The sequence below is a fragment of the Tursiops truncatus genome, chromosome 13 (genome assembly GCF_011762595.2).
Source record: "Tursiops truncatus isolate mTurTru1 chromosome 13, mTurTru1.mat.Y, whole genome shotgun sequence".
Lineage (NCBI taxonomy): Eukaryota > Metazoa > Chordata > Mammalia > Artiodactyla > Delphinidae > Tursiops > Tursiops truncatus.
In genome coordinates, this window is record NC_047046.1 from 50,770,177 (window position 1) to 50,797,454 (window position 27,278).

Genomic DNA, 27,278 nt, shown 5'->3' on the forward strand with positions numbered 1-27,278 from the left:
AGAAAGACAAATACCATATGATATCACTTATATGTGGAATCTAAAATATGACACAGATGAACTTACCTACAAAACAGATTCACAGATGCAGAGAACAGACTTGTGGTTGCCAAGGGAGAGGGGTGGCGAGGGAGGGTTGGACTGGGAGTTTGAGACTAGCAGTTGCAAACTGCTATATGTATGTGTGTGTGTATATATATATATATATATATATATATATATATATATATATATAAAATAAACAACAAGGTCCTATCATATAGTACAGGGAACTATATTCAATGTCCTGTAATAAACCATAATGGAGAAGCATATGAAAAAAAAATATATATGTGTATAACTGAATCATTTTGCTGTACACCAGAAACTAGCATAACATTGTAGATCAACTATACGTCAATAAAAGAATGCTTAATCCTTGTTTAAAAATGATTATTTTGATTATAGCACCAAGTAGTAAAACCTTAGCAGTCAGAGCACAACAAACCATAATTCTCATTCGCATGAATTGGAAGCCGTGACAGATCGCTGATAACTAAAGGAGACTCTAACTGGGATATTGTGAATCTCTGTAAGACATATTTCTGCCTGTCGTCTGGTGGTATATAAGCAAGAAAGTAATGCAAGCTTTATTACCTTATAAAGAAGTACCTGGAATTGACTCTCTACTGATGCTCTTCCTGGATAAGCTAAATGTGCCCTTGTTCTTCAGGGTATACGTAGCCCCATGCTTGGCATCTGAGAGCTTTATTCTTATTAGAAGTGGCACTGGCTAAAAACAAAGTCTGTTCCTCCGGCATTTGAGAATTCTGAGACATTCGCTGTAGAAACTGGAGGAAGAAGTGATCTCCCCAGGGACCTGGGTTCTACTGCAGGGTGATGCAGTCCACTCTATTTATTACTCATGTCCTTTGAGGCCACGCATACACTTTACCGGTCAGCTCGTGAGTCATTGGGCCTCAATGTTTAGGGTCTATGATGAATTAGACATTCAGTTTGGGGATGGTGGATTCCTTTGGAGTCTTCCCGGCTCCTTCTGTTCAGGAAGGTGAGGGGTTCTCTCTTAATCGAAACGCTTCATAATTAACAAGTGACTGTGGGCTGCATGTTGTATTTACAGGTGGGAGATTCCATGGTGGGCAGACAGCTAGGAGGCCTTGGGGTCAGACCCCACCCCCCAGACTCCAACCCCCCAGAATCCTGCCTCTGCCCCTTAAGCTGTGTGTATAGGTTTGAGTCTGGAGGAGCCTCGCCGCCTCAGGAGCGAGAGACCAGGGTGTCTGCAGCACAGAGAGGGAGGGGCGCCGGGGCTGCGTGACCAAGGGCTTGACAGGCCCCTTAAAGGATTTTGGATTTCCTGCTCAGTGCAGCGGGCAGCCACTGAAGGTTTAAATGGGGACAGTGATGTCGTCAGGTGGTCATCTCCACCCAGTCTTTCTGGCCTTGGTCTGGAGGGTAGATGGGAAGAGGGAAGCGGGCAGGATGTCCGCGGGGAGGCCTTCGAGGAAACTACTGCCATTCACATGCTGAGCCTCGCCACTCTGTCATTTTAAGTGCCTCTCAGATGGAAGCCTGTTCTCTTCTCGAGCCATAGTGCAAAGCAGGCATGTCCTTCTCACAACCAGACTTCTGCTAAGTCATTTAGATCTGAGTGTTCCACGCCCTTCCACTCAAGTCCATGCCACTCACACAAGAGGAGAATGTGGCTCTGTCCATTACCCCCCCTCAAGTCCCCCCCCCATAGGCTGTCATTGAAGCCCAGGGTTGCTGGCCATGCATGTGACATTGCTTTGAACTCTATTATTCTCAATATTTTGCATTCTACTCCATAATATCAGTGCTTGATTGAATGCAAAACCATTTTCCTCTAAATCTATTATTGTCTGTTCCCATTTTACGGATAAGGAGTCCAAGGCCGAGAGAGATGAAATACTTTGCTCAAGATCACATAGCTGTGGGTGGTGACACAGGTTTGAACTGCAGGCTCTGATTGCTTAGTCTATGCTGTAAGTTCACTCTTTACTGCTGTACCCTCAGTGCCTGGCAGGCGCTCAGTAGATATGTGCTGGATGATTTACCTTGGGGCGGTCTGGCATAAAGTGTTAGGAACCCAACCCCAGGCACTTGAGCCACCTGGGTCAGGGCCAAGCTTGGGTTCTGGGAAGCTGAGTGGAATCCACGCTCCTGGGAGTATGCATACACCAGAAGAATGGGACACTCCTTCAGGGCATCGCAGTGCCACCCCACTGACCAGTGGGGAGTTGTGCCTTACTCATTTGCCTCTCCTGCCTCACTATGACCTCTGGAAGGTGGGTCCTGTAGAAGTTGGTCTCGGTGTCGAGCCCCAGGGTACTGACAGGGGCTTCTCCATCTGCCTTGCTCTGGGCCAGGACCCATCCTTGAACCCGTCTCACATGAGTGAGAGCCTGGGTGCAGGCAGAGCTAAGGCTGGGTTCCTGCTGGAAGTGGGCCGTCACCAAGGGAGCTAGTCAGTCCTTAGAGCCACTCTGCTGCTCTTGGATCATTGGATCACAGGGAAAAAGAGGCAACTTGAAGCTTTCTGAGCCCAACTGCAGAAAGCATGGTGGTGCGGGGGCTGTGAGGCAAGGAAGGAGGTTCTGTTTTGGCTGTGTTAACTTTCCAGATATAGTTGGCTACCAAGTATAGTAGTCTGTAAACAGCTGGAAATAGAGCTCTGGAGAGAGGGAGTTGAGGACTGAGGGTGCAGATCAGGGCATCTTTCCCACAACTTGCAATCTCCTCTTCCTGCGTCCTGCAACAGCTGGACTGTCCTTTGCACCCCTGGGGGTAAGGTCGATATCCTGCATGAAATGAATTTGTTTTACTCACCTTTCCAGTGGAAATTCATTAGTTGTTCATATCCTCTCTGTGTTTTTGCCATCTGTCGAGTCAGTTCAATTAATTGTATATGTTGTATTCTTTATTTCAGAAAAACTGTACAACTCCGGTGGACGAGATTTAAGAAGGGCCCTTTTCTCCCTGAAGCAGATATTTCAGGTAAAAAAAAGAAAAAAGTACTCTCAGGTTCTGTTTTTGCATTGCTTGTGGAATTAGATGCAGACAAGTTTATACCTTTTACTGATTACAAAAAGAAAAGTCTCTTTAGAGTACAATGTAAATTCTGTCAAAATGTCAGTTGAGTATTTTTACCATACCAAATATTTCAAGCATAATAAGTAAAAAAAGTTATCAAATCACAATATTTTTCCCTATTTACTTCAGATTAAAAAAAAAATTCCTACTACGGATGTAAATGAAGTCTTGTGTTCTGCTCAATATCAACCACTGTCTTCCTACTCCACCCCGGGTCCCCTCTCTACTGAATGTCACATGTAGTGTTTATCATGCAAATGCACGTTTCCATACTAATGGTGCATATTCACCAACAATATGTGATATTCTTTTCTATGAACTGTATATGCGTGTTATCATGCTGTGTGTATCACGCTGCGGCTTACTTAGTGAGAGCGGGATAGGTGTGGGCGTGACCGAGTTAACTGAGTGAGTAACCATTGTACGGAGGAAGCACAAATTTGCCTTATTCATCTTCTATTGGCAGACAGTTGGGTTCGTTTCCAGGGTTCTGCTGTTACAAACCGTGCCGTTAGGGACAAGCCGCCTTGTGCACGTGTGCAAGCATCTTTGTCGGGTTCTGGCTTATCCTTCTCTCCTAAACCTTCCCTCTGCTTCTCCCCTGGGCAAGTCACAAGCTTAGCGATGAGGGCTAGGACAGGAGTGTAGGCAAACTCCAAGCTGTCACCCACAGGGAAGAGGGACAGAGAGTCAGGGGAGGAGGGTGAGGCCGCTGTGCCAAGCAGGGCAGGGTCAGCAGAAGCAGGATGAGGCTTCGTGGAGAAGATGGAGCTTGTGTCTCCGTAGGTTCATCGTACTTTCTGGCATGATTTTAGACTCTAGGGTGCGGTCCACATCTCTTCAGTTCCCGTCTCCTTCACACACTTAAAGGATTTTCCGTCTGTGGTAGTTCTAGCCGAGTGGCTGTCCCCTTCATGGGTGCCTTCCTGTCTGAGGGGGATTGGCAGAAAGGCAGGCCAACAGTCCATCCCACCTGCACGTTCTTGTCCCATTTTTAAACTTGTTCAACCAAGCATGCCCTCATCTTTTTCCCAGAGCAGAGCCCTTCTCAGTGACAGTGTTTCTGGAGATGAGTCCTCATTTCTCATCTTCCCACAGCTACAGGCGTGACCCTGAGTCACCACTGCTGCCTCATGCCGCATGTCTCAGAAGTGTCTTGGGGTTTGGGGTTGGCCTTGATTCAGGCCGTTTCTTCTGGAAAAATTGTAACAGATGTCATGGGCACCACCTGCTGCTTGGTCTGTCCTCTAGCTTCCCACCAGAGGGGCTGACCAAGTCCTTCTCATGCTGGTTCCGTGTAGCCGTCTGAGTTACGTCTGAATCTCTCAGTGTAACATTGAGGCCCTTCTGGACCTGGCCTCTGTGGCCCACCTCCCTGTCCTTGGCTGCAGCTGTCTCCCCTGTGATTGTGTTCTGGGGGCAAGTCTCCTCTGCACCTTTGCCCCTGGACCTGTTGCTTCTATCTCAGGATGCGTTGTTGCCCCACATCCACTCCCCATGTCTCTGTCTCCCATCTGGTGTCTCCTCCTGCCAGGGAGATCCTCCAGATGAGCCCTCACTGAAGTCAAGGGTTCTCCTCTATAAAGTTCTCTGTGCTCATCTCTGGAATGGAATTTAAGATACCACAGGGTGCGTGCCTGAGTCTGGTCATCTGTGAGCTCCCTGAATTCCATCACTGGGTCTTTGGGGCCTCACGCTGTGGCCAGTGCCACTGAAGCAATAGATGAATGAATTGGGCGAACGGAATACTCCTCTCACAGGTGTCTGTCTTCAGTCTTTCCTGGCTCTAATTAAGTAAATGCTTCGCTAATTACTTGCCCCAAAGCTTCACTTCCCACGTATCCATCTGTGTCTCCCTGCTTCTTAGCTGAACAAAACAGAACTTCTTCACCCTCCATTAACCTCCTCCTCTCGAACTCAGATCCCTGACTGCACTTGGGCTGGGCTCTCACCGTGCCAACGGAGGACCACACTCCTGCCACTCCTCACACCAGCTCGTGCAGCCCCTCAGCCTGCCTGCTGCTTCCGTTGTTCAGCTTTTTTTTTCTGTACGCGGGCCTCTCACTGTTGTGGCCTCTCCCGTTGCGGAGCACAGGCTCCGGACGCGCAGGCTCAGCGGCCATGGCTCACGGGCCCAGCCGCTCCGTGGCATGTGGGATCTTCCCGGACCGGGGCACGAACCCGTGTCCCCTGCATCGGCAGGCGGACTCTCAACCACTGCACCACCAGGAAAGCCCCGTTGTTCAGCTTTGACTTCTTTTGAAACCTGTGTTCACCTCATTGAGCTGGTGGCAGAACCACACAGAGAAGAGTCGTTCCGAGTGGCTTTAAAACACTGCAGTTTTTGTACCCTGGGTAGGATATACTCTAAGAAGAAAGAGAACCACACACACACGAAAATCAACTGTTTATAATAATCATATTGCTGGGGGTAGTGTTGGTATTGCTCTTCTGATAATTGTGTGTGTGTGTGTGTTCTAATTTTGTCATTCTTAGAGTTCTTAAGGATTTGGATTCTTGGTGTGTGGAAGAAAGTGGCTAGAAAGATAGAAGGGTTAGGTTAAAAAACTCTGGATTCCTGAATTTAATTGGAAGGATCGGAATGAACCCAGGGTGTTTATTATCTTAACAAACTTGCAACAAAGCATATTTCTAGCACTAAGTTTATTGAAGAGGACTAGAAGCAATGGCGAACCCATGAGCAAAAAGCACCACTGGCACTGAGATTGCCGTTTTAAAATAAAGAAAGGGACCAGAGCTCCTTGGAGAAATAGCTGACTCCAAGTCTGGCATGGGAAACCAGAATAAAATAAATAGTAAAATAAACCTGGAACATATTATTATGCAGATAGCAAGGTAGCTATCAAATACTACTAGGATTATTGCCAAAGGGACTCGGGAGCACCTTGAAGGGTCTCCCACTGGCTGGCTGAAGATGGACAATTAAGCATCAATAAGGATGATAATTACAGTGGATTAAAACACATCAGGTTAATCTGCATTGATGAGTTCATAATAATACTAAAGAATGACAATGAATTGGTCACCAGTGGAAGGAAGATGGTGGTGAACCAGCACGTTATTTTGAAAAACGGGTAAAATTTTAGAATCAGACATTTAGCTTAACTTTTTCCTGAATGAACTTTAGGATAATCAAAAGTTCAGTTGAGAGGAAGTTTCGCTTTCAAAAATATTCTAGCTAGCAAGAAAGAAGGAGTGATATAATGAGAGTATCAATGAGAATGTCAGAATTTTGCAACCCTGAATGAAATAATGGATCTAGGTATCAAGCATCAGGATCTGCTGACGTGATGGAAGTGAGATACAATCAGATATTACATGCCTTCTCATGGAAACTTGCACTGCCATTGAGGATGTGGTCAAGCCAACAAAATCAACTCTGGATCGGATCCTGCCTTTCTATGCAGTAACCAATTTACAAATGATCTAGGACAGAGGCACATGTTAAACCACACAGCAGGCATGTAATCAGCAAAATCCAGAATATAGACTACTCTGTAGGACAAATGATCTAGTTTCTCCAACACACAAATTTCAAGGGAAAAAAAGAGATGAATTAAAAGACATTTAAAAGTTATATCAGCTAATTGCCACATGTGACTCCTATTTGGATCCTACTACAAAATTTAAAACACTATTTTCGAGACAGTTGGAATTGGTCACCGACTGGACATTTGATAATATTAAGAAAGTATTAATTTTTTATTATGAGTACATAATTTTGAAAAGACTTTCTGTCCTTTGGAGGTACGTATTGGAATATTTATGGGTTAAATGATATGATGTCTGGGATTTGCTTCAAATTAATATGGCAGCAGACAGGGTAGGGTGATAGATGGAGCATGATTGATATGAGTTGATTGGCACCTGGGGTTCACTAAATTATTCTGTCTTCTTTTGTATATGTTTCAAGTTTTCCATGGTGACAAAGTTAAAAGATAAACACATGTCGGTCTTGTTTCACATCCCCTCACCATGCTTGTTCTGTTGTGTTGTCTCTCTGAATTCTCAGGGATGCTGTTTCCACCACTTATTCAGCAAACAAATATTCTTGAGCAGCCTTTGTTGGCATTATGCAGGCAAGGAAGAAGCCATTTGCTACCAAAAGTTTAATCTGTTTGGAAGACCACAGGCCTGTGCACAAAACAGCTCTAACACACAGGGCAGGGTTGCTTTCGGTATTGGGTGGATTCCACAGGCTGCAGGCTGTCTGGGGCTTAGATCACCTTCTCCCACACGCACCGGTCTGCACCTCCATCATGTCTTATGTTTTCTGGATGTGGAGGTTCTTTTTGGAACTAGAGTGTAAGGATGTAGAAACAGAACCATTGGTCATTTGGATTGAGTTGAATATTCCTTGACTAATAGGCATTTTAAAAAAATGATCACAGGTTAAAATATGGCTATTATAGAGAATTCTGAAATTCAAGGATAATCTCATATCAGTTAGTGTTAACATGTTGACTTCACTCTAGTTAGAAACCAGTGTTTTAAAAATCATTTATTAATGCCTGTGTACTTCAAGATGTGTGTTCAAAATCTTCTGCGTTGCCAATTTGGAAGATATTTTCTACATTAATCATTCGTACACTTTTATTTTCTAAATACTTTATCTACATATGTGCATAAATATTAGTTAGGGTTCTGAATTATTTTTATAAACACTGTCCAGTGTTTTTTTCCAAGTGCCTTTTCCAGACAGTCAGCTCTCTGCTATATTAATATTAGTGATTAGCTTGAGTGGTTTCTTGAGAGCTTGTTCTCACTTTTTCACCATGAAGTCATGTGTGAATCTAGTTTTAAAGTAATAAACATTTGTTACATGCTTGGAAAAACTTTCTGACTAGACATGAGCTCATCTAAATGTTCACTTTTCACATATGCTGGTGGAAAAGAATATGGATGGAGGGAGAATTATTTTTATTTCCTTTATACATATGAGTGTAAAGTAATTTTCCAAAAACTCATGATACTGTCCCATTTTCTCTTGCTTCCAACGCCATGATTATCTTAAAGTCTGAGTTAACACAGCTGTCTTTCATTACCTTCGGGGCACAGCAGTGCTCCCCCCTCCCCCCAGTGCCCTCTGAATGTTGAGTGTGTTCTTGGTTCAAAGGGAGCATTCGCCTGGCCTGCCCCCTGCTTCCCTCTCCCCACCTCCCCGTTACCTCACGTCCTCCTTCCATATAATTGGAAAATGCCATAAAATTAAAATGAGGGGCTGATTTCAATGTGGAGATGGGAGAATTATACCAGTTTGTCTAAATTATTTTTTCTTTCTTGGAGGTAAACCATGGTTGCTGACCATTCCTATAATAATAACCTTCCATTATTCCATTAAGCTTTCTACTGTTTACATCACTGAGGTTTTTTATTTTTGCTCTGTTGTTATAATTGAAGATGAATGTATCCTAGCTGTGTTTGAGACAAGGCAGTGTCCAATTGAGGAAATCTCCTGAAACAGTAGTGGAAAAATCCCTCTTATAGAGCTCCATGGAACTTGGTACTCCAGGCAAAGGACTGGATTTGGGGGCTGGCTGGACCATAGTTAGGTCATCTTGGCCAAAGTTTTGCCCCTCTTGCATCTTCATCTGTAAAGGGAAGGTAGGATTAGATCAGTGGTTCTTGAACTGGCTGCCCTTTAGGATTTCCTTGGGAATTTAATAGCAGAGCCTGGGCCCCACCCCAGAAATTCGGATTAAACCCATCTGGGCAGGGACCTGCTTCCTGTCCCTTTTTTAAGTTCTGCAGATGATCCTGATGTGAGGGAGTCAGAGGTGAGAAGGATCTGAGCACCTCTGAATCCCCTGCAGGGCTTTTTAAGCACAGGTTGCCGGGCTCCACAGTGGAGTTTCCTATCCAGTAAGTCAGGGTGGGGCTGGGTATTTTGCACTTCTAACAAGTTTCCAGGTGATGCTTAGGTGCTTGTGGGTCTGGAGACCTCTCTTGGAGAACCACCAGATTAGATGACTCCTGCGGTTCCTTCCAGGTCTTGCCTTCTGTGATCCGGTCATCAGGCTGACCGCCGTGGCTCTTCTGAGCGACAGTGTAGCTGCTGGTCCAGACACACGGCCGGTTCTGTGCTCTGCCTCCTTGCTTGTCCTGCAAGCTGCACGACTTGGGAGGTGGAGAAACTGCTCCCCTACTTTCTCAGATACCATTTGCAAGACGCTCGTAACCGTCTTTAGGGACCGTCTTTTGAAACACACGAGTTGCTTTGAATCCTTTACACGATGGTCTGTGCTGCAGCCCAGTGTTTCCTGTGTTGCAACCCAGCAGGCTTCATGTGGCTGGTCCCTTGGGACCTGTGGGGATACGGAGCCTGGTGATTTCTAAAGAATGAAAAACAGATCACTCTAAGTATTCCTGACAGTCGGGGGATTCATTTGCCTTATCTTTATTAGATTGCCCAGAAGGCAATAATTGGTCTTTGGCAAACAACGATGTGAAGACTGGCTGTAAAATTCCTCTGGCAACAGTTAAGATGCCTCATTTGAATAGAGCAGAACAATCTTCAGAGGTCGCGGTCTGGCGTCAAAGGCTTGTACATAGTTTTCACAGAACAGCCTGGATGGAGGATGGACCGGGACAGTATTTGAAGTCTTTTTTTTTCTCTCTCTCTCTCTCTCTCTTTCCCTGTTTCCTGCCAGGATGACAAGGATTTGGTGCATGAATTTGTAGTGGCTGAAGGTCTGACGTGTTTGATCAAGGTGGGAGCTGAGGCAGATCAGAACTATCAGAACTACATTCTGAGGGGTAAGTGACGCCGGGCATGGGGCGGCCCAGCCCCTGCTGCAAGGAGGGTCTGGGATCACCTCCAGGAACTTCGATACTGAGAACTTTTTGAAAGATTTGGTTACGGAGTAAGGAGATGAAGACATCCTGTAGCAAAAGAAGACCCCTTCAGGTTTTATCGATTCCTCGTAACTAATCAGTGACTGAGTTCATTTTACTGACTTTACTTGTAGTCTCTTCCCAGTTATTTTTTTAAATTTTTTTATTTTTATTTTTTTTGTGGTACGCGGACCTCTCACTGTTGTGGCCTCTCCCGTTGCGGAGCACGGATCCGGACATGCAGGCTCAGCGGCCATGGCTCACGGGCCCAGCCGCTCCGCGGCATGTGGGATCTTCCCGGACCGGGACACGAACCCGTGTCCCCTGCATCGGCAGGCGGACTCTCAACCACTGCGCCACCAGGGAAGCCCTCTTCCCAGTTATTAAGAAAAGAATATTCTGCACACTAGGTTCTTTATAATCTCCTTTATTTGGTGAGGAAAGGTGCACACCAAGTGGGCTTGGGTAAGGCCTGCATTTGAACAGAAAGCCCCTCAAAACCGAAGAGGCCAGTTATTTCCTGGGAAAAATATGGTCACCGACTTGGCTTATCACTGGGAGTTCCTGTAGGAAGCGCACATTCCTCACCAGGTCCTCCTGTTTCTGACTTGGTAGGTCTGGGGTGGGCCCAGAATTTGCATTTTAAAGAAGGATGCTGAAAGCTACCTCCGTAATTTCATTTTTTACAAAGTGGTGCGTGTGTGGTGTTTGAAGCACTGATTACCGTTCCAGTTCATAAAGTTAATGCTCTTTTCAGAGTTCGAGTATTTTTGTGCACCTTCCTATAAATAATTTTATTTGATTCCGTAAAATCTGTGAATAGGCAGGGCAGGAATTATTAGGTTGGACCATATGACATAGCTGTTATCAACAGTTTTGACTTACCAAATGAAAAATTTAATATAGTTCAATATTATCTTCATTTTGCAGTTGAAAAATCTGAGTCTCAAAGAGGTTGAGTGTTTGCCTAAAAAATCACTTCCTCTAGGGTGAAGTCGAGCAAGGACCGTGGCCAGGCACTGGGGCACATCATGACTGATCAAGGTTCTGTTCCCCCTTCTGCATCTATGCCTGTAACTCTACAACTCCGTGTTCATATAAGGAAAAAGAAATACCTCCTTTTCTTTCCCTTGGACGAAGGAAAAATACACGAAACGTGTGATTTAATATCAAATGTCCTTGGTTAGAGTTGAATGAGGCAGGCAAAACGAAACAGTCTCCTGCAGTGTCCTGTTGTGTTTTACCCTGAGAAGGTTCCTTACGTTCTGAGTTGTGACCCAGCACCTCGAACTCTCTGAATCCTTCCCCATTTTCTCTGCTCCTGGAGAGCCACTGCAACAAGGGCAAAAGCAAAAGGGAAAACTGACGGCTCATTAAAAAAATTGGGGGGGGGACGTATTTTTAAGTCAGTGTTAATTGTTTCTGTTCATTTTGATAAACGCCAAGTGTGTGTGTGAGAGAGGGTCCCTCAGCCTCAGTTTCTCAGCTCCACGGTGTTTGTGAGGCTGGGGAGGCACCTCCTTTTGTCTACCTTCCATCTTTCCCTGGGTGTGTGGTAGGTCCTCATTATAAGCTGTCAGCAGAGATGCTTTGTGGATGAATTTTATGATTTCTAGTCTCAGTATGATTAAAACATTTATATGGAAACTTTCATGGCACGTGTACCAAATTAACCATAAACTTTGTCCTGCTGTGTTGCCTCTGAATACAGCTGTCCTTCTGTGTCTGAAGAAATGCATATAAGCCTTGATTCTCATCCTTCCATTTCCATCCACACTGGCCCAACACCTGGAAGAGGGGACGGCACAGGAATAAGGGTGGGAGCAATTCCTCTATTTTATTTTCCATGGATGCTTATAAGTTGAACCACATGGAAAGAAATACACCTAAAATGGCCTAATTCTGAATAATGGGTCCAAATTCACAGCGTATTTTTTGCGGGGTTTAAAGTATGCATCATTTTAACTTAAAAAAAAAAAGTCTTCCCCAGTGGGTGCTGGTAGGAATGCACAGACCTACACACACCTGTATGGAGCTAATAACCATCTACATGTTTATCTTTATTCTTCTGACCCTTACCTAGGAGTGTATATGTGCGTTTTTTTTTTTTTTTTTTTTGCAGTATGCGGGCCTCTCACCACCGTGGCCTTTCCTGCCACAGAGCACAGGCTCTGGACGCGCAGACCCAGCGGCCATGGCCCACGGGCCCAGCCGCTCCGTGGCACGTGGGATCCTCCTGGACCGGGGCACGAACCCGCGTCCCCTGCAGCGGCAGGCGGACTCCCAACCACTGCGCCACCAGGGAAGCCCTATATGTGCGTTTTTATAGAGCCATCATCAGTGTGAGCATCTTGGTTCATCTGCATTCAAGTCTGTGGCGAGGAGGGTGGCTCTGCCAGCGGTGGTCAGCCCCGCCTTATCAGGAAAGCAAAATTCTCATCAGGAGCCCCCTGCAGACCTCCCATGGATTAGAACTGGGTTGCATGGCCGCCTGTAGCTGCTAGGGAGGCTGGCACAGTGGGTGTTTGGCTTCCTGGACTCCAAGGGGACGTGGCAAGAGAGAAAGGCCTGCCTTTGTGCCTGCAGGTTACTCGTGCGTGCCACATAGAGGGACTTGGGAAGGAAAAACTCAGCCCAGCGGAGAAAGCCTTCCAGTAAGCAGCCCCGTGGTGGTCTGGCTGGAGGGAGAGAGGGCCTCCCTGCCACTGAGTGCATCATCGTATAGGGGCAGGGTAAGCCCAATGGTTCTGCAAGGTCCCAAATGGTGAGTTGTGTCAGTGGTACTTGGCGGTAATGAAAGATGGTGTTGACACAGATGCTTCAGCTAGGCTCTCCGCCCCAGTGTGTGCAGTGGTTTATTAATCTGCGGTGTTCTGATCTGCCCTGGAAAGGCACCGAAAGCAGTTAACGAATGCTTGAGAATCAGAACTCCCAAGCACAGCCAAGGGAGAACCCTGCCAGCCACCTGCTGCTTCTCTGTCCCTGAAGAAAATGCCACCGAGGTAAGACCCTTCCTAGCCTCTGAGCTTCCATTGCCACCACCAAGGCCTTGCCTTCTGATTTTGATTTTCCAGTGATGTCTATTTAATGGAGGCCAGACGGCTACCATCTGTTACCTGGGAAACGAGCGGGTACTCCCTCCCTTTCAGGTTATTACAAGATGTCCTGCTTTCCATGCAGCCGAGGGGCCTTTGCACGCCCACCCCACTTCCGCTGAGTCTCAGAAGACTCGGGGTAACCAGGGCATTGTGTGCACACACGTCAGCACATCTGGACGTATCTGACTGAAGCCCGTGCCAGGAAAGTGTACTTCTGAGGGATGTAAAGGACACATTTCTTAGGCTGTGACCTTTGTGTTTTGATACAAGGAAACTATCGGTTTTTTCCCCAGCCCACATGTTGAGTTACCCCTTCCTGACCTTGAAGGCATGTAGGCTTTTTCAGGTTGTGATCAGCTGCCGGCAGCCACCAGACATTTACAATCAAGGACAACCTTTGAATTGCCTCTTTGTCCCACCTCATTTTAACCAAATTACCTTGGGTGAAGGATGGTGAGGCCTGTTGCAGATCAAGAGAGAGAAACTGGGAGGAGGTTTTTAGTTTTGTAACTCACCGTTCCCCGGGGAGAAAACATCATGCCCGCTCTGGGCCACTCGGGGGAAGCGGAGTGGAGGGCGAGGGCAGGCACCTCTGTTGTGGTTTCCACACAAGGCGGGGTGAGCAGGTTTAGGATTGGCCAGTTTGCATTATGTCAGTGGGCCCCGGGGCTCTGGCGTGTGAGAAGCCCACATGCCTGCGGGTTGGGAGAGTGGGCTTGGGCTGCTGGAGAAGGGGACTGACTGAATTCTAAGCAGAGCCTCAAAACTGGGTCCAGACCGCGTTGAAAAACTCTTTTACAAGCCGTAAGGTGGGCCAGTTGTCACAGTGCTGTGGAGGAGCATGCCCTTCATGAAGTTTCCTCAGTTTCTGTGTGACCATGTGTGAGGCCCCCGGATGCAAAGGAAACAAGAGCATTTGGAGGACCCAGTCCTTTCCACATCTGCTTTTAGGACTCGTTTAAATTATCTTTATTTTTGCACTCAGCCCTCTGTCAGCTCTTTTTTTTTTTTAAGGCCCAGGAATCTGTTGCTCTGTGTTGAGGATGTGTCTGCTGAGAGGTAAAGATAGGTTTTGAGTTATGGTGTAGCCTAGCGCTCTCCAAAGATGTGAGCCGGCTGCTGGGAAGAGGTCTTAAATGCACCACATGTAGAAATAATATTTATCCGACATTATTTTTGGATGGCTATAGCTAATGCTCTAAAGGGTTTGTGTGTGTGTGATCACCAGTATTTAATATATATCAATAGTGGAATTTTATATCTCACAGTTATTCTTATTGAAGTAGGACCTTGAGAGCTATATTCCTGGGAACTTAAACTTTCTGCACACATGCTGAGCCTTCACGATGGGCCCTGTCAGTCCCTGGGAATGAGCCGATAAAACCAGGATGCAGCTCTGCCCCGGAGAAGCTCCCTGGGAGGTGCTGCCTCTGAACCACTATATGCTGTATTGAAAACGTCTTACGTGTTTAGAAATTGCATATAGGTGATCTGCTTTGGGGAAGAAAAGAGAAAGAGATAAGTAGGATCAGTGAGACCAGTTGCCTTTTCTGGCTGTACCTCCAGGGAAGCTGCCTCTTAAGGGCTAGTTTTACATGGAAAAATTAGATTTGATTATTTCACCTAAAGCAAAGTACCCATTAATCCTAAAGCACCTTAGTCATCATCAGAGCTGGATAAGATCTTAGAGCTCCTTTAGCTCAACCCTTGCATTTTAGAAGAAAACTGCAGATATTTTGTTTGCTTCTGTGGTTTTAAAAAACGTTTTAATGGTTGTCAACATTTAAAAATTGGGAGATTTGACATAAAAAAATCCAGACTTCAGGTCTCCTTGGAAAAACCGGAACCAGAGAATTTCAGTGCCTTGCCAAATATCACTTAAACTTATAGGGGGGAAATGCCTTGTGTATTAGGGGGTCTGTTAATGAGGATCGGGGCTTGTGGTCAGATAGCTTTTGTTGGCATCTACAGCACCAGAAACTAGGCAGTGACACAAAGTGATCAGATGGTAATCAAATGATGATTAAACTAACATCCTCCATCCCAGGAAAACTTAAAAGTTTATCTTTTGACATTTCAGAGCGAAAGAGGAGAGCAGAGGGTGGGTTCAGACTGTAGATGGGGAGGGGAGGGAGGGGCCCAAACTGGCACCAAGGTGAGGAGATGAGCACAGGAGGGGGAGAGCTGCTTACTTCCTGAATCAAGCATCTCTTGGATACTGTGTTTTCTACCCTCCAGCCTGGCCTGACTCTCCTCCACCCCCTTACCCTAGTCCTGAGGTGCACCACGTGGCCAGTTGTGTGGATGGCACGGCAGCCCAAGTGTCCTAGTAGTGTTTGTCCCCAGCCCCCCGGGGAGGGGGAAGTTGAGACCAGTGTCAAGGGCAGAATCTTCCTTCACTTGATGTTTCTCCTCTTGGTCAGTCAATGTGACAGGGGCCGTTTTCAGTGAGGAGTCATGTTGGCTGGCACAAATTAGCAACCCATTGGGCCAAATTGAACCTGCAGAGATGAGAGTGTCAGAGCATCAAGGCCAGTGACGTAAAGGTGGCCAAAGATGGACATGGCTGACAAGAAAACTTTGTAAAAACTGAGTGATGTAGATATTTTTCTTAAAACAGAAATAGCTTTTATAACTTTTTATTGTATAATTTGTGAGCACACAGTTGTCTGAAAAACAGCATAAAAAGGAAAAACATGAAAATCACCCATAATCCCACAAAACGAAGACCATATTCTACCCACCCATGTACATACTTGCTTTGCACATGCCTTTTACAGAAATGAAGTGTCCTGTACATATGTTGCAACCTCGTCGCCTGGAAGGGAGCAGTGGACCTTGGCAGCTGGCTTTGTGATGGCTCCTAGACCTTGGCACAATTCTGTAACTTCTTTAAACCGCTGCTCCCTCACCTGTAAAAGGGAGATAATACCTTCTTTATAGGAGTGTTGTGAAGCTTAAAGAGCTCATAGAAAGGTCTAAGTAAAAGACTGAATTGTAGGTATGACAGTTGTTATCAATAATAATCAATGATATTAATGCAGTACCTGTAATGGGCTGAATTATGCACCCCTCAAATTCATATGTTGACATCGGACCCCCCAATACCTCAGAACATGACTGCATTTGAAGTTAGAGCCTTTAAAGAGGTAATTAGGTTAAAATGAGATCATTGGGCCCTGATCCAATATGACTGGTATCCTTATAAGAAGAAGAGATTGAGACACAGATCTGTCCAGGGGGAGAAGACGGCCATCTACAAGTCAAGGAGAGAGGCCTCAGGAGAAACCAGCTCTGTGGACAGTTTGAGCTTGGACATTCAGCCTCCAGAACTGTGAGAAGTAAATATCTGTTGCTTAGAGTTGTTGGGTTCAAAGGTTTGTACATTTTTGTGTTGCTTTTGCTTGAATAATTGCCCTCTAGGGATGTGTGAGTTTATGTTTCCACCAGTGACCTCCATTTCTGCTTATCTACCCCAGGCTGGGGGTGATCATTTTTTGGTAATCTTTGTCATTCCTGGTCATTAGGGTGCACTTATTCCTATGGACCAATTTTATAGTCATTTTTATAAAGTGGCTTGTAAATTTTAGTTGTCATTGTGTTAATTTTGTCCATTAATTTGGGAAGAATTGACATCCTTATTTAAAAATTCAAAACTGTTGCGGGCATGCTCTTTCATGGCCCGGGACAAATCCTTTGCAAGTTCTCCATCTAACTCTTGTGTGCGATGTCCATTTCCTTCTTGTTTGTTACAGAATTTTATGCATATCCCCCCAGGTGTGTTTGTATTTTGTTTTTCTTATTCATTTTTGAATTAGGTCTGGTATTTACCACATGAAAGGATGAAAGGATTCTCTTGGGTCTTTTTCCTGTTTCTTTTGTAAACTTGGTTTGGGAATGTCATCTAAGAAAGGTCTCTCTTGCCCTCCCGTTTTGTTTCAGTCAGGGGACACTCTGTGTCTTGGGGCCTGGGTTCCTCAGTTGTGGCAACCGCTTGGTTAAGTCAGTCAGGCTCATGGGTGAGGTCCTTTTCCCTGAGGGAGAGTTAGCTTCCTCTTCCTCTGTGTTTGCATGGCGAAATTCTTCCTTTGGGGACTTGGATGAGTAGCACGCCTGCTGGAGACTTGGTCTGTCAGTTCCGGGCATTCACCAGCTGTGGCACGTGGGCTGGGAATGGCTGGAGAAGCTGGGCCACTCATAGCCGTGGGACGTGGTCTCCGCAGTTTGTTTGTGTATTTGTTTTTCTTCTCCGCTGTAGTTTTTGAGACCTCTGCGTTTGGTGTCTAATGTTCTCTGTGCCCTGGTGTATCTCACCTCGGCCTGACCTTTCTGCTCACAGACTGGCACGCTGTTGGGGACATGGCCTCCAGGTTGAACCAGCCACACACCTGCTGTGAGGGGTTTGGTCAGGGCAGGAAAGCCACAGACCGCCCTGCTTGGGGAGGGAGGCTGAGTCACTCCTGCCGCTGCTGGTGGTGTGTGATGACAGAAGGGTCACCCCGAGTGCTCTGAGTGTCCCATCTGTGGCCCCTCTTGCCACCCTTGCCGTCCTCACCCTGTGTCAGGGTCAGAGAAGAGTCTAGAGCTGCACTTATGTCTTTCCTCTCCCAGCCTGTTCAGGCACAGGGGCCAAAAATGGACTCATGCTGGGGTACTTTATCTTTCCCGTGGCCCACATGACCATCGGATACTGTGGACTTGCCCAGCTTTTCTCCAGGACTTTCTCCCAGGAGAGGGAGCTGGTGCTGGACATACCATTCCCCACGGCCAGCTGCAGTCTCTGGTGTGTCTAGACGGACCCCTCAAAGGCCGTGGTGTGTGGTTGTTACCCCAGTCTCAGGGCTCGTGGAATCTCTTCTTCACTTGTGCTTCTCATTGGTCATTTGGGTAGGTTGGTAAGAAGGGGGTTTGGAGGCTTCTGCCTGTGCTGCTACTTTTCTGGAAGTGCAAACTCATCAGAATCATCATTGCTTATGCTCTGGGTCCTGCCAGGCCCTCAGTCTTCAGCACTTCGTGCAGGAACGTGGGGTCAGGTGGGTGAGGGAGCGAGGGAAGGTCAGAGCCGGGTCCTGAACTTCGATGGGACAAAGTGCCCTTTGTTTTTCCTCTGGGTTCTCAGGTGAGAGAGGCAGGTGCTGGGTTAGACCACAGGTGAGGCAGGCAACATGCATGACCCTGAGCCCCTCACCACATTGGACAGCAAGCAGGGTATCTGCCTTTAACATCTAACTCTAGATGAGTACTTCCAGCTTTAAACATGATTTTGGCTTTCCTCTTCACTCCCTTGCAAGGTATTTTTTCCCTATAATTAGATGACACTTATTTTGGTAAGTTTACCTTAGAACGAATGAGGCTTTTCTTTCAAGTTTTAATTTTTCTGAAGTAAAACTCAGTGATTAATTCTGCTCAATTCTGTTAAGTAGTAACAGAAGCACTTCACAGGATAGTCTTCATGAAGCGATACACGGCTAGGACTACCTGGTCAACATTATCCCCGACCTGGAGCATCATTATGCCAAATCATGTGAAATTGCCGATATGTGACCATTTAAAAAAAAAATTTTTTTTTAATTTATTTTTGGCTGTGTTGGGTCTTCGTTGCTATGTGCGGGCTTTCTCTAGTTGTGGCGAGTCGGGGCTACTCTTTGTTGCGGTGCGCGGGCTTCTCATGGCGGTGGCTTCTCTTGTTGCGGAGCACGGGCTCTAGGCGCGCGGGCTTCTGTAGTTGCGGCACACGGGCTTCTGTAGTTGTGGCACACGGGCTTCGTTGCTCTGCGGCTTGTGGGATCTTTCCGGACCAGGGCTCGAACCCGTGTCATTGGCAGGCGGATTCTCAACCACTGGACCATCAGGGAAGTCCATGACCATTTTTTTTTTTACCATAGAAATGGAAAAGCTGAATGGTTTAACTTAATATTATTATCATAATTTAAGCTTGACTTGTTCCTGGATTGACAAGATGCTTCTTTAAAATTCACCTCGCGTTCTGTGTAGAGTCATAGCCCTCCAGAAATTCAGGCCAGTTTGCAGACCAAGGTAAAAAAAAAAAAACCCAACCCACTCGCCAAAACCCCCCTAAAAGCACTTCACCCTGTCATAGTCTCAGCCAAAGAGATTTCTCCAGAATTTTCCTCTCCATTCGCAGCCCCCATCTTCTTCTTTATTATGAGATGAGAAGGAAAAAAGAAAAGCAGTGTTATTTGGCCATTCCTATGTGTGGAATTTTCCGCGACTGAATCTCGTTGCTCTGTGTTCATCAGGAATTTTTCCACTTTATTTACACCGAAGATGTGCCTCTGCGCTCCATTCTTCTCTCCTTGTTCAGTGGACTTTTCCAGAGGAACTGCTGACGAGGTGTACCTTGAATCACAATTGTTGTTTCCTGCTCTTTCTCTGGGCACTGTGACTTCCCCAGCCAGTGATGTGCACAAGGTCCCCAAGCCCAGGTCACTCTGCAGCACTTCAGATCTGTGGAGCTGGCGCGTCCTGGGTGTCCCCAGTGCACCATGTCCAAACCCCAACCCGACAGCTTCACCCCCCGGCCAGCACCCCATGGCTCTATCCAGCATATGGATGAAGAGCACAGTCATCCATCATATTCGGGTACTATTAGGGGCCTCCCAGACCCCTCTCTCTCACTCACTCTCTGTAATCATCAACTATCAAATTTGGGCTCTTCTACCCTTCACCGGCTTTCAAGTCCTTGCATCTCTTTTCATTCCCAGTTTTAGAGTCTGAGGTCAGACCATCATTTCTTTTCCTTCCTTATCTGCTCTCCTAGCCCCCTAACTAGTCTCTCTGCTTTCAACCCTGCGTTCCATGGTCCATTTTGCCCCCTGTTGCCCGGTTGACCTTCTACAGTGCCCAGCTTCTCTCCTTGGTCCTTGGCGTACACGGCTAGTGGCTTCTCTCATCCTCAGATGAAGTCCTGGCCCTCCCACGTGGGTAGCGCCCACCTTGGTCCTACCCTTGTGTACCTGTTCAGCTCTCTGCCTGGCCTCAGCCTCACCCCTCCTCACCTGGTTCACGCTTTATCCCTTGCTTCCTGCTTGTCCTCAGGATGAGGCTCAGATACAGAATTCTGCAGGAGACCTTCCATTGCCCCTCTGGTATCTTGGCGCTCTCTGCATACCCTGATCTTTTTTTTTTTTTAACATCTTTATTGGACTATAATTGCTTTACAATTGTGTATACCCTGATCGTGACACTCACCTCACTGACAATAAATATTTGTTGAGTATAGACTATAGGCCAGAGACCCTAGGCTAATTCCCTGCACCATACTTGGCTGCTTTCGTGTCAGTTCCCATCCTTGATGCCAGGCACATTTTAGGAGCTCAGTGAAAAGCAGCTGAAGGAGAGAGTAGATGAATGATAGAATGTCTGCAGGGAAGAGAACTCACAGTGCTTGAGGAAGCTGCTGGTTTGTACTAAGAACTCGACAGAGCCTGGACTTGCTAATCTGAAGCTTTAGCTCACCAGATCTTCTTGTTTTGGAAGCACTACAGCACACGTTGATTTGTTTTTGGTAGTTAGAAAAAAATACCAAATTATTGAATTTTTCTTTTTGATAAGCTTACTAGTTCAGTCATCAGTATAGTGAATATCTTGATATTTTTACCATTTTCTTTATTTAAGTATAGTTAATTTACAATGTATTGGTTTCAGGGGTACAGCAAAGTGGTTCAGTTATATATATGTGTGTATATATATTCTTTTTCAGATTCAGTGTATATCTTGATTTTAAATTTGTCATGATTTCCTGAGATAAAATACACACAAAAATGGGTTATACTTTATAACTGGTTTTGGTTCTCAAGGAATTATGTACCTGCCACCAAAATAGATATGTTATGAGTTCCTTGGTGTCAGGAACTCACAGACTTTGTGGCCCCAGCTCCAGCCTGCTCTTTGGTGTCATGTAGATCTTTGACAGATATTTGATGAAAAGAGAAAGAAAGAAAGAAAGAAAGGAAGAAAGAAAGAAAGAAAGAAAGAAAGAAAGAAAGAAAGAAAGAAAGAAAGGAGGGAGGGAGGGAGGGAGGGAGGGAGGAAGGAAGGAAGGAAGGAAGGGAAGGGAGAAAGAGAGAGAGAGAGAGAGAGAGAGAGAGAGAGAGAGAGGAGTCCCCAGAGACATGACACAGAGCTCTGTCTATTTGATGAAGAAAGAAAGAACGAGAGAGAGAGATAGAGAGAGAGAGAGAGAGAGAGAGAGAGAGAGAAAGAAAGAGAGAGAGAGAGAGAGAAAAGGGAGTCCCCAGAGACATGACACAGAGCTCTGTCTATTTGATGAAGAAAGAAAGGAAGAGAGAGAGAGAGAGAGAGAGAAAGCAGAGTCCCCAGAGACATGACACAGAGCTCTATTTGATGAAGAAAGGAAGGAAGGAAGGAAGGAAGAAAGAAAGAAAGAAAGAAAGAAAGAAAGAAAAGAGAGAGAAAGAAAGAAAGAAAAGAGAGAGAGAGAAAGAAAGAGAGAGAGAGAGAAAGGAGAGTCTCCAGAGACATGACACAGAGCTCTGTCTTGTATTCTGAGTGATTGTGGGTAAGTGTGCAGAAGATGTGAAATGGGGGGACAGCAGTCATATGCTAAATGATGAAGTGTGATTTGGAGGGTTTTCCTCTGAGTTGGTTTTTGGTACCCTTGTTACATCAACCGCGTTATCCCTTGCTTCCTTTCCGCTGCCTCTTCTTTCCCCAGCTCCTGAAAGCCAGGCTCTGCCAAAGCCACTCCTGTGCTAAGCTGGCCTGACTCATTTCTGGAGTCAGTTCCCGCAGGCAGAACAGTGCTCCGTGGCCCACGCTGCACACACTCATCTCTGCCCCTGGTGCCTTCTTGGCTCTAGGGTTTCCTGAAACACTATGAGGGCACCTGACCGTCCCAGAATTAGAGCTCGACTCCTTTCTCTCTCAGCTGACCCTGTCCTTGGAGCTGGCCTTGATCCTGCAAGGGTTTAAGTAGGGAATAAGTTTAGATGTAGTTAGATAAGTAAGGGGTGTTTTTGGAGGAAGGGACAAAATTGTTGCTTTTAAAGGCAGATTAGGAGCAATGAGTAGGAGTTACAGGAAAGTGGTTTTTGACTGAAGACGAGCTCCAAGAAGAGAGTTGGAAGATGAGTTGATTTCTCTTGCCAGTGTAAACTGATCAGTGGTGACTTTCTGGGGCATTCTGCTGAGGATTCTGAAGCCACATCCAGCATCAGCAGAAAGAGTGCCATGACTGATTAGTGATGTCTGTCAACGGCTTGAGACGTGGGGAGTGAGAGCAGGATACCAAATATGGCATTTGCTTATTCTGGGGGACACTAGGCATTTTCGGAATGTTTGTAGACTTGATTTCAGACAGGTGTGTGGGACGATTAGTTTTCCCACCACAGAACACACTGCTTTGCATCGGAAATGTTCCACCAGAGCCTAGGTTGATGACCTGTTAGGGCTGCTGGGGTTGGGTAGGGTGCTACTGGGTAACCTCATCGATCCCTTCCAGCTCTGAGATTTCTGTGATTCTAAGTAAAACATAAAAAGCAGAAGGGATGGAAGCAGAGCCATTTGACTCTCCCTCTTCTGCATGTTCTGTAGCAGTTGTTATAGGATTCCCTAGGCCACCACCAAGCCTATGTTGTCCTTTTCCAGAAAATTTCAAAGAAGACCGTCTGGTTACATGGCATAGATTCCAGCCAAGTCATTGAATAGATAGATAAACTGCCCTTAGTCATTTCGGGGCCAGCATTCCAATTTATCTGCAAGAGTTTGAAGGATTAGCAGGGGGAGTGTTGGTTTCTACCCAGGAATTCATCTGTACATGGTGAGGTCAGGAGCACAGGGGACAGTGGTGGCCTTGCTGTTTCTCCAGAGCCTGAGGCCTGGGAGCTCAGAGGACTCACAGAAACATCATGGGTTGGACTCACTACTTAAACATGGCCGGGCTGGAGAAGTGGGTTGGGAGCTATGAGGACAGGCCCACGACAGGGCCACCTCCTTGGCTGCCTTCTTGACTTCCCTGGCATCACTCCATACCACCACCCTCGTCCAAATAGTTTCTCTCCCTGTGTGCGCCTAGCTGCCCCACACCCTTCATTCCAGATGCTCTTCCTGTCCTTTGCACCAGGTCTTAACTGGAGGGTTGCAAGAAGATTGACCCCCTCCTAATTTTATATTTCGTTGCTTTTGGTTAGTTTGTGGCTCTAATTTGTCTCTGGCTGGAGGCCTCAGTAAATGGAGTTGGGCTGGTTCATTCATTCGTCAGTGAGTGTGACCTGATTACCTTACCTGAGTCAGTCACTTTGGGGCCTGAGTATAGAGAAGCAGAGAACGATACGAACTAAATAATTACAGGTTGTGCTGTTAAGTCCAAGAATAAGGTGCTAAGGAGAGTGAGCTTAAATTTAGTTGGGAAAATGACGGGCATACAGTGGTCAAGGCAGAGTTCTAAGATGGCCCAAAAGATTCCTTCCCCCGGTCTGTGCCCTGTATAATCCTCTCCCCTTGAGTGTGGACAAGACCTGTGATTATGATGGATGTGTGAACATCACAAAACCGTGATTAGGTTGCATTATGTGGTAAAGGCGAAAGGGTTTTACAGGTGTAATTAAGGTCCCAAATCAGTTGAATTTGAACCCGTTAAAAGGAAGCTCATTCTGTTGACCTTGAACAAGCAAGTTGCCGTGAGTTCTACAGCTGCAAGGAGACTAATGCCGCCAGCAACCACATAAGCTTGGAAGGCAAGCCCAAGCCTCAGATGGGACCACAGCCCCAGATGACACCTTGACTGCAGCCTTGAGACACCCTGAGCAGAGGACCCAGTTAAGCTGTGTCCGGACTCCCGCCCCATGGAAATTGTGAGATAATAAATATGTGTCGTTTTAGGCTGCTAAGCGTGTGGTAAGCTGTTATACAGCAAAAGGAAGCGAATACAGTTACATACAAACGATCGCCATACAAAGCCATCTGGATGGGCTAAAATTGGTACAAAATACCGTGTGACCTCACAAGAGGCCGACGTCTTGGGGAGCCATTAGGGGAAGGCTTCATGAGGACAAGGACTTTGTATTTTCTTCTTGGGCCTTACGGGCAACCACATGACCGCCGCCCATTCCAGCTGAGCCCCCCACGGTGCCCTGCGGCTGCTGGAGTCATCGTCTCTCACGCTTTCCTCAGACCCCTCGCTAGGGTGCTGGCTGCTCCTGGGACCTCTCAACTACTGGTGGAGTCCAGGCCCGTGCAGTTAAAGGGCTCTGTGCTGCACACCAATGGGCAACTAAAGGAGAGGGTGATCCAGGAGAAAGTTCAGTGTTTCCAGTATGCCAGCATCAGGAGAGGACATGGAGGTCTGAAAAAGATTGGGCTGAGTATTATTTTTCTTTTTTTTAATAGTTATTTATTTGGCTGCATCATGTCTTTTATTATTATTATTTTTAACATCTTTACATGTTAAAAAAAAAACATGAGTGTTTTTTCTTTAACATCTTTATTGGAGTATAATTGCTTTACAATGATGTGTTAGTTTCTGCTGTATAACAAAGTGAATCAGCTATATATATACATATATCCCCATATCCCCTCCCTCTTGCGTCTCCCTCCCTCCTACCCTCCCTGTCCCAACCCTCTAGGTGGACACAAAGCACCGAGCTGATCTCCCTGTGCTATGCAGCTGCTTCCCACTAGCTATCGGTTTTACATTTGGTAGTGTATATATGTCAGTGCTACTCTCTCACTTGTCCCAGTTTACCCTTCCCCCTCTGCGTGTCCTCAAGTCCATTCTCTATGTCTGCATCTTTATTCCTGTCCTGCTCCTAGGTTCTTCAGAACCATTTTTTTTTTTTTTTAGAGTCCATGTATATGTATGTTAGCATACGGTGTTTGTTTTTCTTTCTGACTTACATCACTCTGTATGCCAGACTCTAGGTCCATCCACCTCACTACAAATAACTCAGTTTCGTTTCTGTTTATGGCTAATATTCCATTGTATACATGTGCCACATCTTCTTTATCCATTCATCTGTCAATGGACACTTAGGTTGCTTCCGTGTCCTGGCTATTGAAATAGTGCTGCAGTGAACGTTGTGGTACCTGATGCACCTGGTCTTCGTTGCGGCACGCAGGATCTTCGTTGCAGCGTGCGGGATCTTAGTTCCCTGACCAAGGATCGAACCCGGGCCCCCTGCATTGGGAGTGTGAAGTCTTAGCCACTGGGCCACCAGGGAAGTCCCTGGGCTGAGTTTTAGGAAGAAAAGGGAAGTTGGTAAAAGCAATCACATGGGTCATCTTGCCCATGAATTAGAGATGGTTGACCGGGCACAGGGGCTCCGGGGCAAGTCTTCAGAAGTGGTTTTTGCTCATCTTCTTCCACATCCACACCGTTCGCTCCTTCACACGTTCACGCATCCGGCACGTGCCCTGTGCAGAGAGCAGCAGTGGGGGGGTGGGGAGGGCTCCAGCTGAGGCCCCTCACCGCAAGGAACTTGGCAGTGCTCTGAGGATAGGAGCCATCAAGTAAGGATGGATATACACAAAAACACTGTATTAAGTTGGATTTTGGATGAAAATCCTGAAATCCTGTTTTTTCTCTCAACTTTGCTTGCATCAGCATTATGTTTCCAAAGGTGGTTGATAAATTTTAAGTACTTCAGTCCTATAGAATCCATTTCAAAGACACAGAAAACTGTTTTTCAGTTATTCTTTGCTCAGTCATTCAAGATGTTTGCTTTTCAAAATTCAGCTTTTTTTAAAAAAAAGAATCAGCTTAATGTATCATGTTTCATGGGAATTTCATAAAACATGAAATGTGGTACTTGAATCAATTATTCATTCTCTTGTAGGCAAAACACAGCACTAAGGTTTCTAGGCATTATCAGGCTTGAAAATAAAGGAAATATGTAATGTTAGGGTTTGTTTCTAAATTCCATGTGGATTACAAAATCCCTCTGATATCAGTTGAAGTTCTAATGTGAATGGTGCTTGGAACCAAGAATGGCTGACCTTTTTGTAAATTACAGTTGTGATAGTAGGAACCTTCCAGGCCTACTAAGAAGCACACTTCGTTCCCCACCTGCTTGGATAAGCAGATATTCCGTGGAGGCTTCATCTGGACGCCTTGGCACCGAGGGTGGGAACAATGGCTGATGCTCTTCGGTACCTGCAGAGGGCTCCTGGGAGCGTGATCCCGTGTAAGACCGTTCCAGCTGTTCCCCCGGGGAGCTGTGCCCAGTCAGCGTTGAGCAGGGTGGTTGCTGTTGGACTCTTTAAGTCAAAAGGCAGAGGCGTATTGTCATCTGAATCATCTGGTCTAAATTAGGTTTTCTGACTAGTCATGCATTGAGAAATAAGTCTAATTTCTCATGAAAAGGGATTTCTTTAGAATGTACAGCAAGTACCTGTGAGCATTCCTCTCACCTGCCAAACCTTGAGAGATGATAGCAGTGCTGCCTGTCTTGTAACTTGATGGACTTCTTGAACAATGGCTAGTGCTTCTTTGCAGGGGGCAGTGGTTTGGGGCTTTCTCTCCCTATGCTGCTGATGGCAAGGATTGTGGGCATACAAGAGCTTCCCAAGCCTGCTGGCTCTGTCAGCTTCTGGGTCTTCTGTCATCTGAGTGCAGTGCTGTCTCTTGAAAGCCACCATTATGAGCACCTTTGGGCCACAGTCTATGTTCCAGCCATGGGACCCATTCACTTGCTTGGCTTACGGCCGTGGAAGTGAGAAGATGAATATTGATCTTGACAAGGGGTAAGGGGGTAAGATGGCCTCCACTCTGGCTCTGTGTTGGGAGGTACGTGAGGTTGAGCTGCGTGCAAGTGTCTGCATCTACTGGGTACTTGACCTTTTCGTGCACGCTGACCCTTCTTCTCCTCCTCCTCGTCTTACTGCAGGATTTCTCTTTACCCTTTGTGACACCTTTCCACTGACACCCTTCCCGTGATACCTTCTTGGGGGACCCTCCCTAAAGCCCTCTTGGGATGTGGTCTTCCCACCTCACAGAATATTTGTAACCATTTGTCCCCTTGTCCTTCTCCCCGACTAGGTGGGGTCCTTCTTATGGACCAAACACTCTTATTTGCACCTGGATCCTCCATGTTCCACTCTGAGCAGGCAGCTCAAAAAGAGCGTGGTGCTTGCAACGCTTTTCAATAAAGGACTCAACGAGTGACTGTTGTCCAGAGGGTCTCAGGGAGAGAACAAATCCGTGCAACATGGATAAGGCAGAGAAGTCTTAGA

At 46.2% G+C, this 27,278-nt stretch overlaps 1 protein-coding gene across 8 annotated transcripts in view; it reads left to right on the top strand.

Annotated features, from left to right (window-relative positions):
- The window catches only part of FHOD3 (formin homology 2 domain containing 3), a 493,863-nt gene that overhangs the window by 200,625 nt on the left and 265,960 nt on the right, over positions 1-27,278 (top strand). For all 8 annotated transcript variants that reach the window (XM_073790663.1, XM_073790659.1, XM_073790662.1 and 5 more), the window contains 2 exons: positions 2,951-3,018; positions 9,786-9,891. In XM_073790663.1, coding sequence (XP_073646764.1) covers positions 2,951-3,018; positions 9,786-9,891 — 174 coding nt within the window. The remainder of the gene's footprint in view (positions 1-2,950; positions 3,019-9,785; positions 9,892-27,278) is intronic.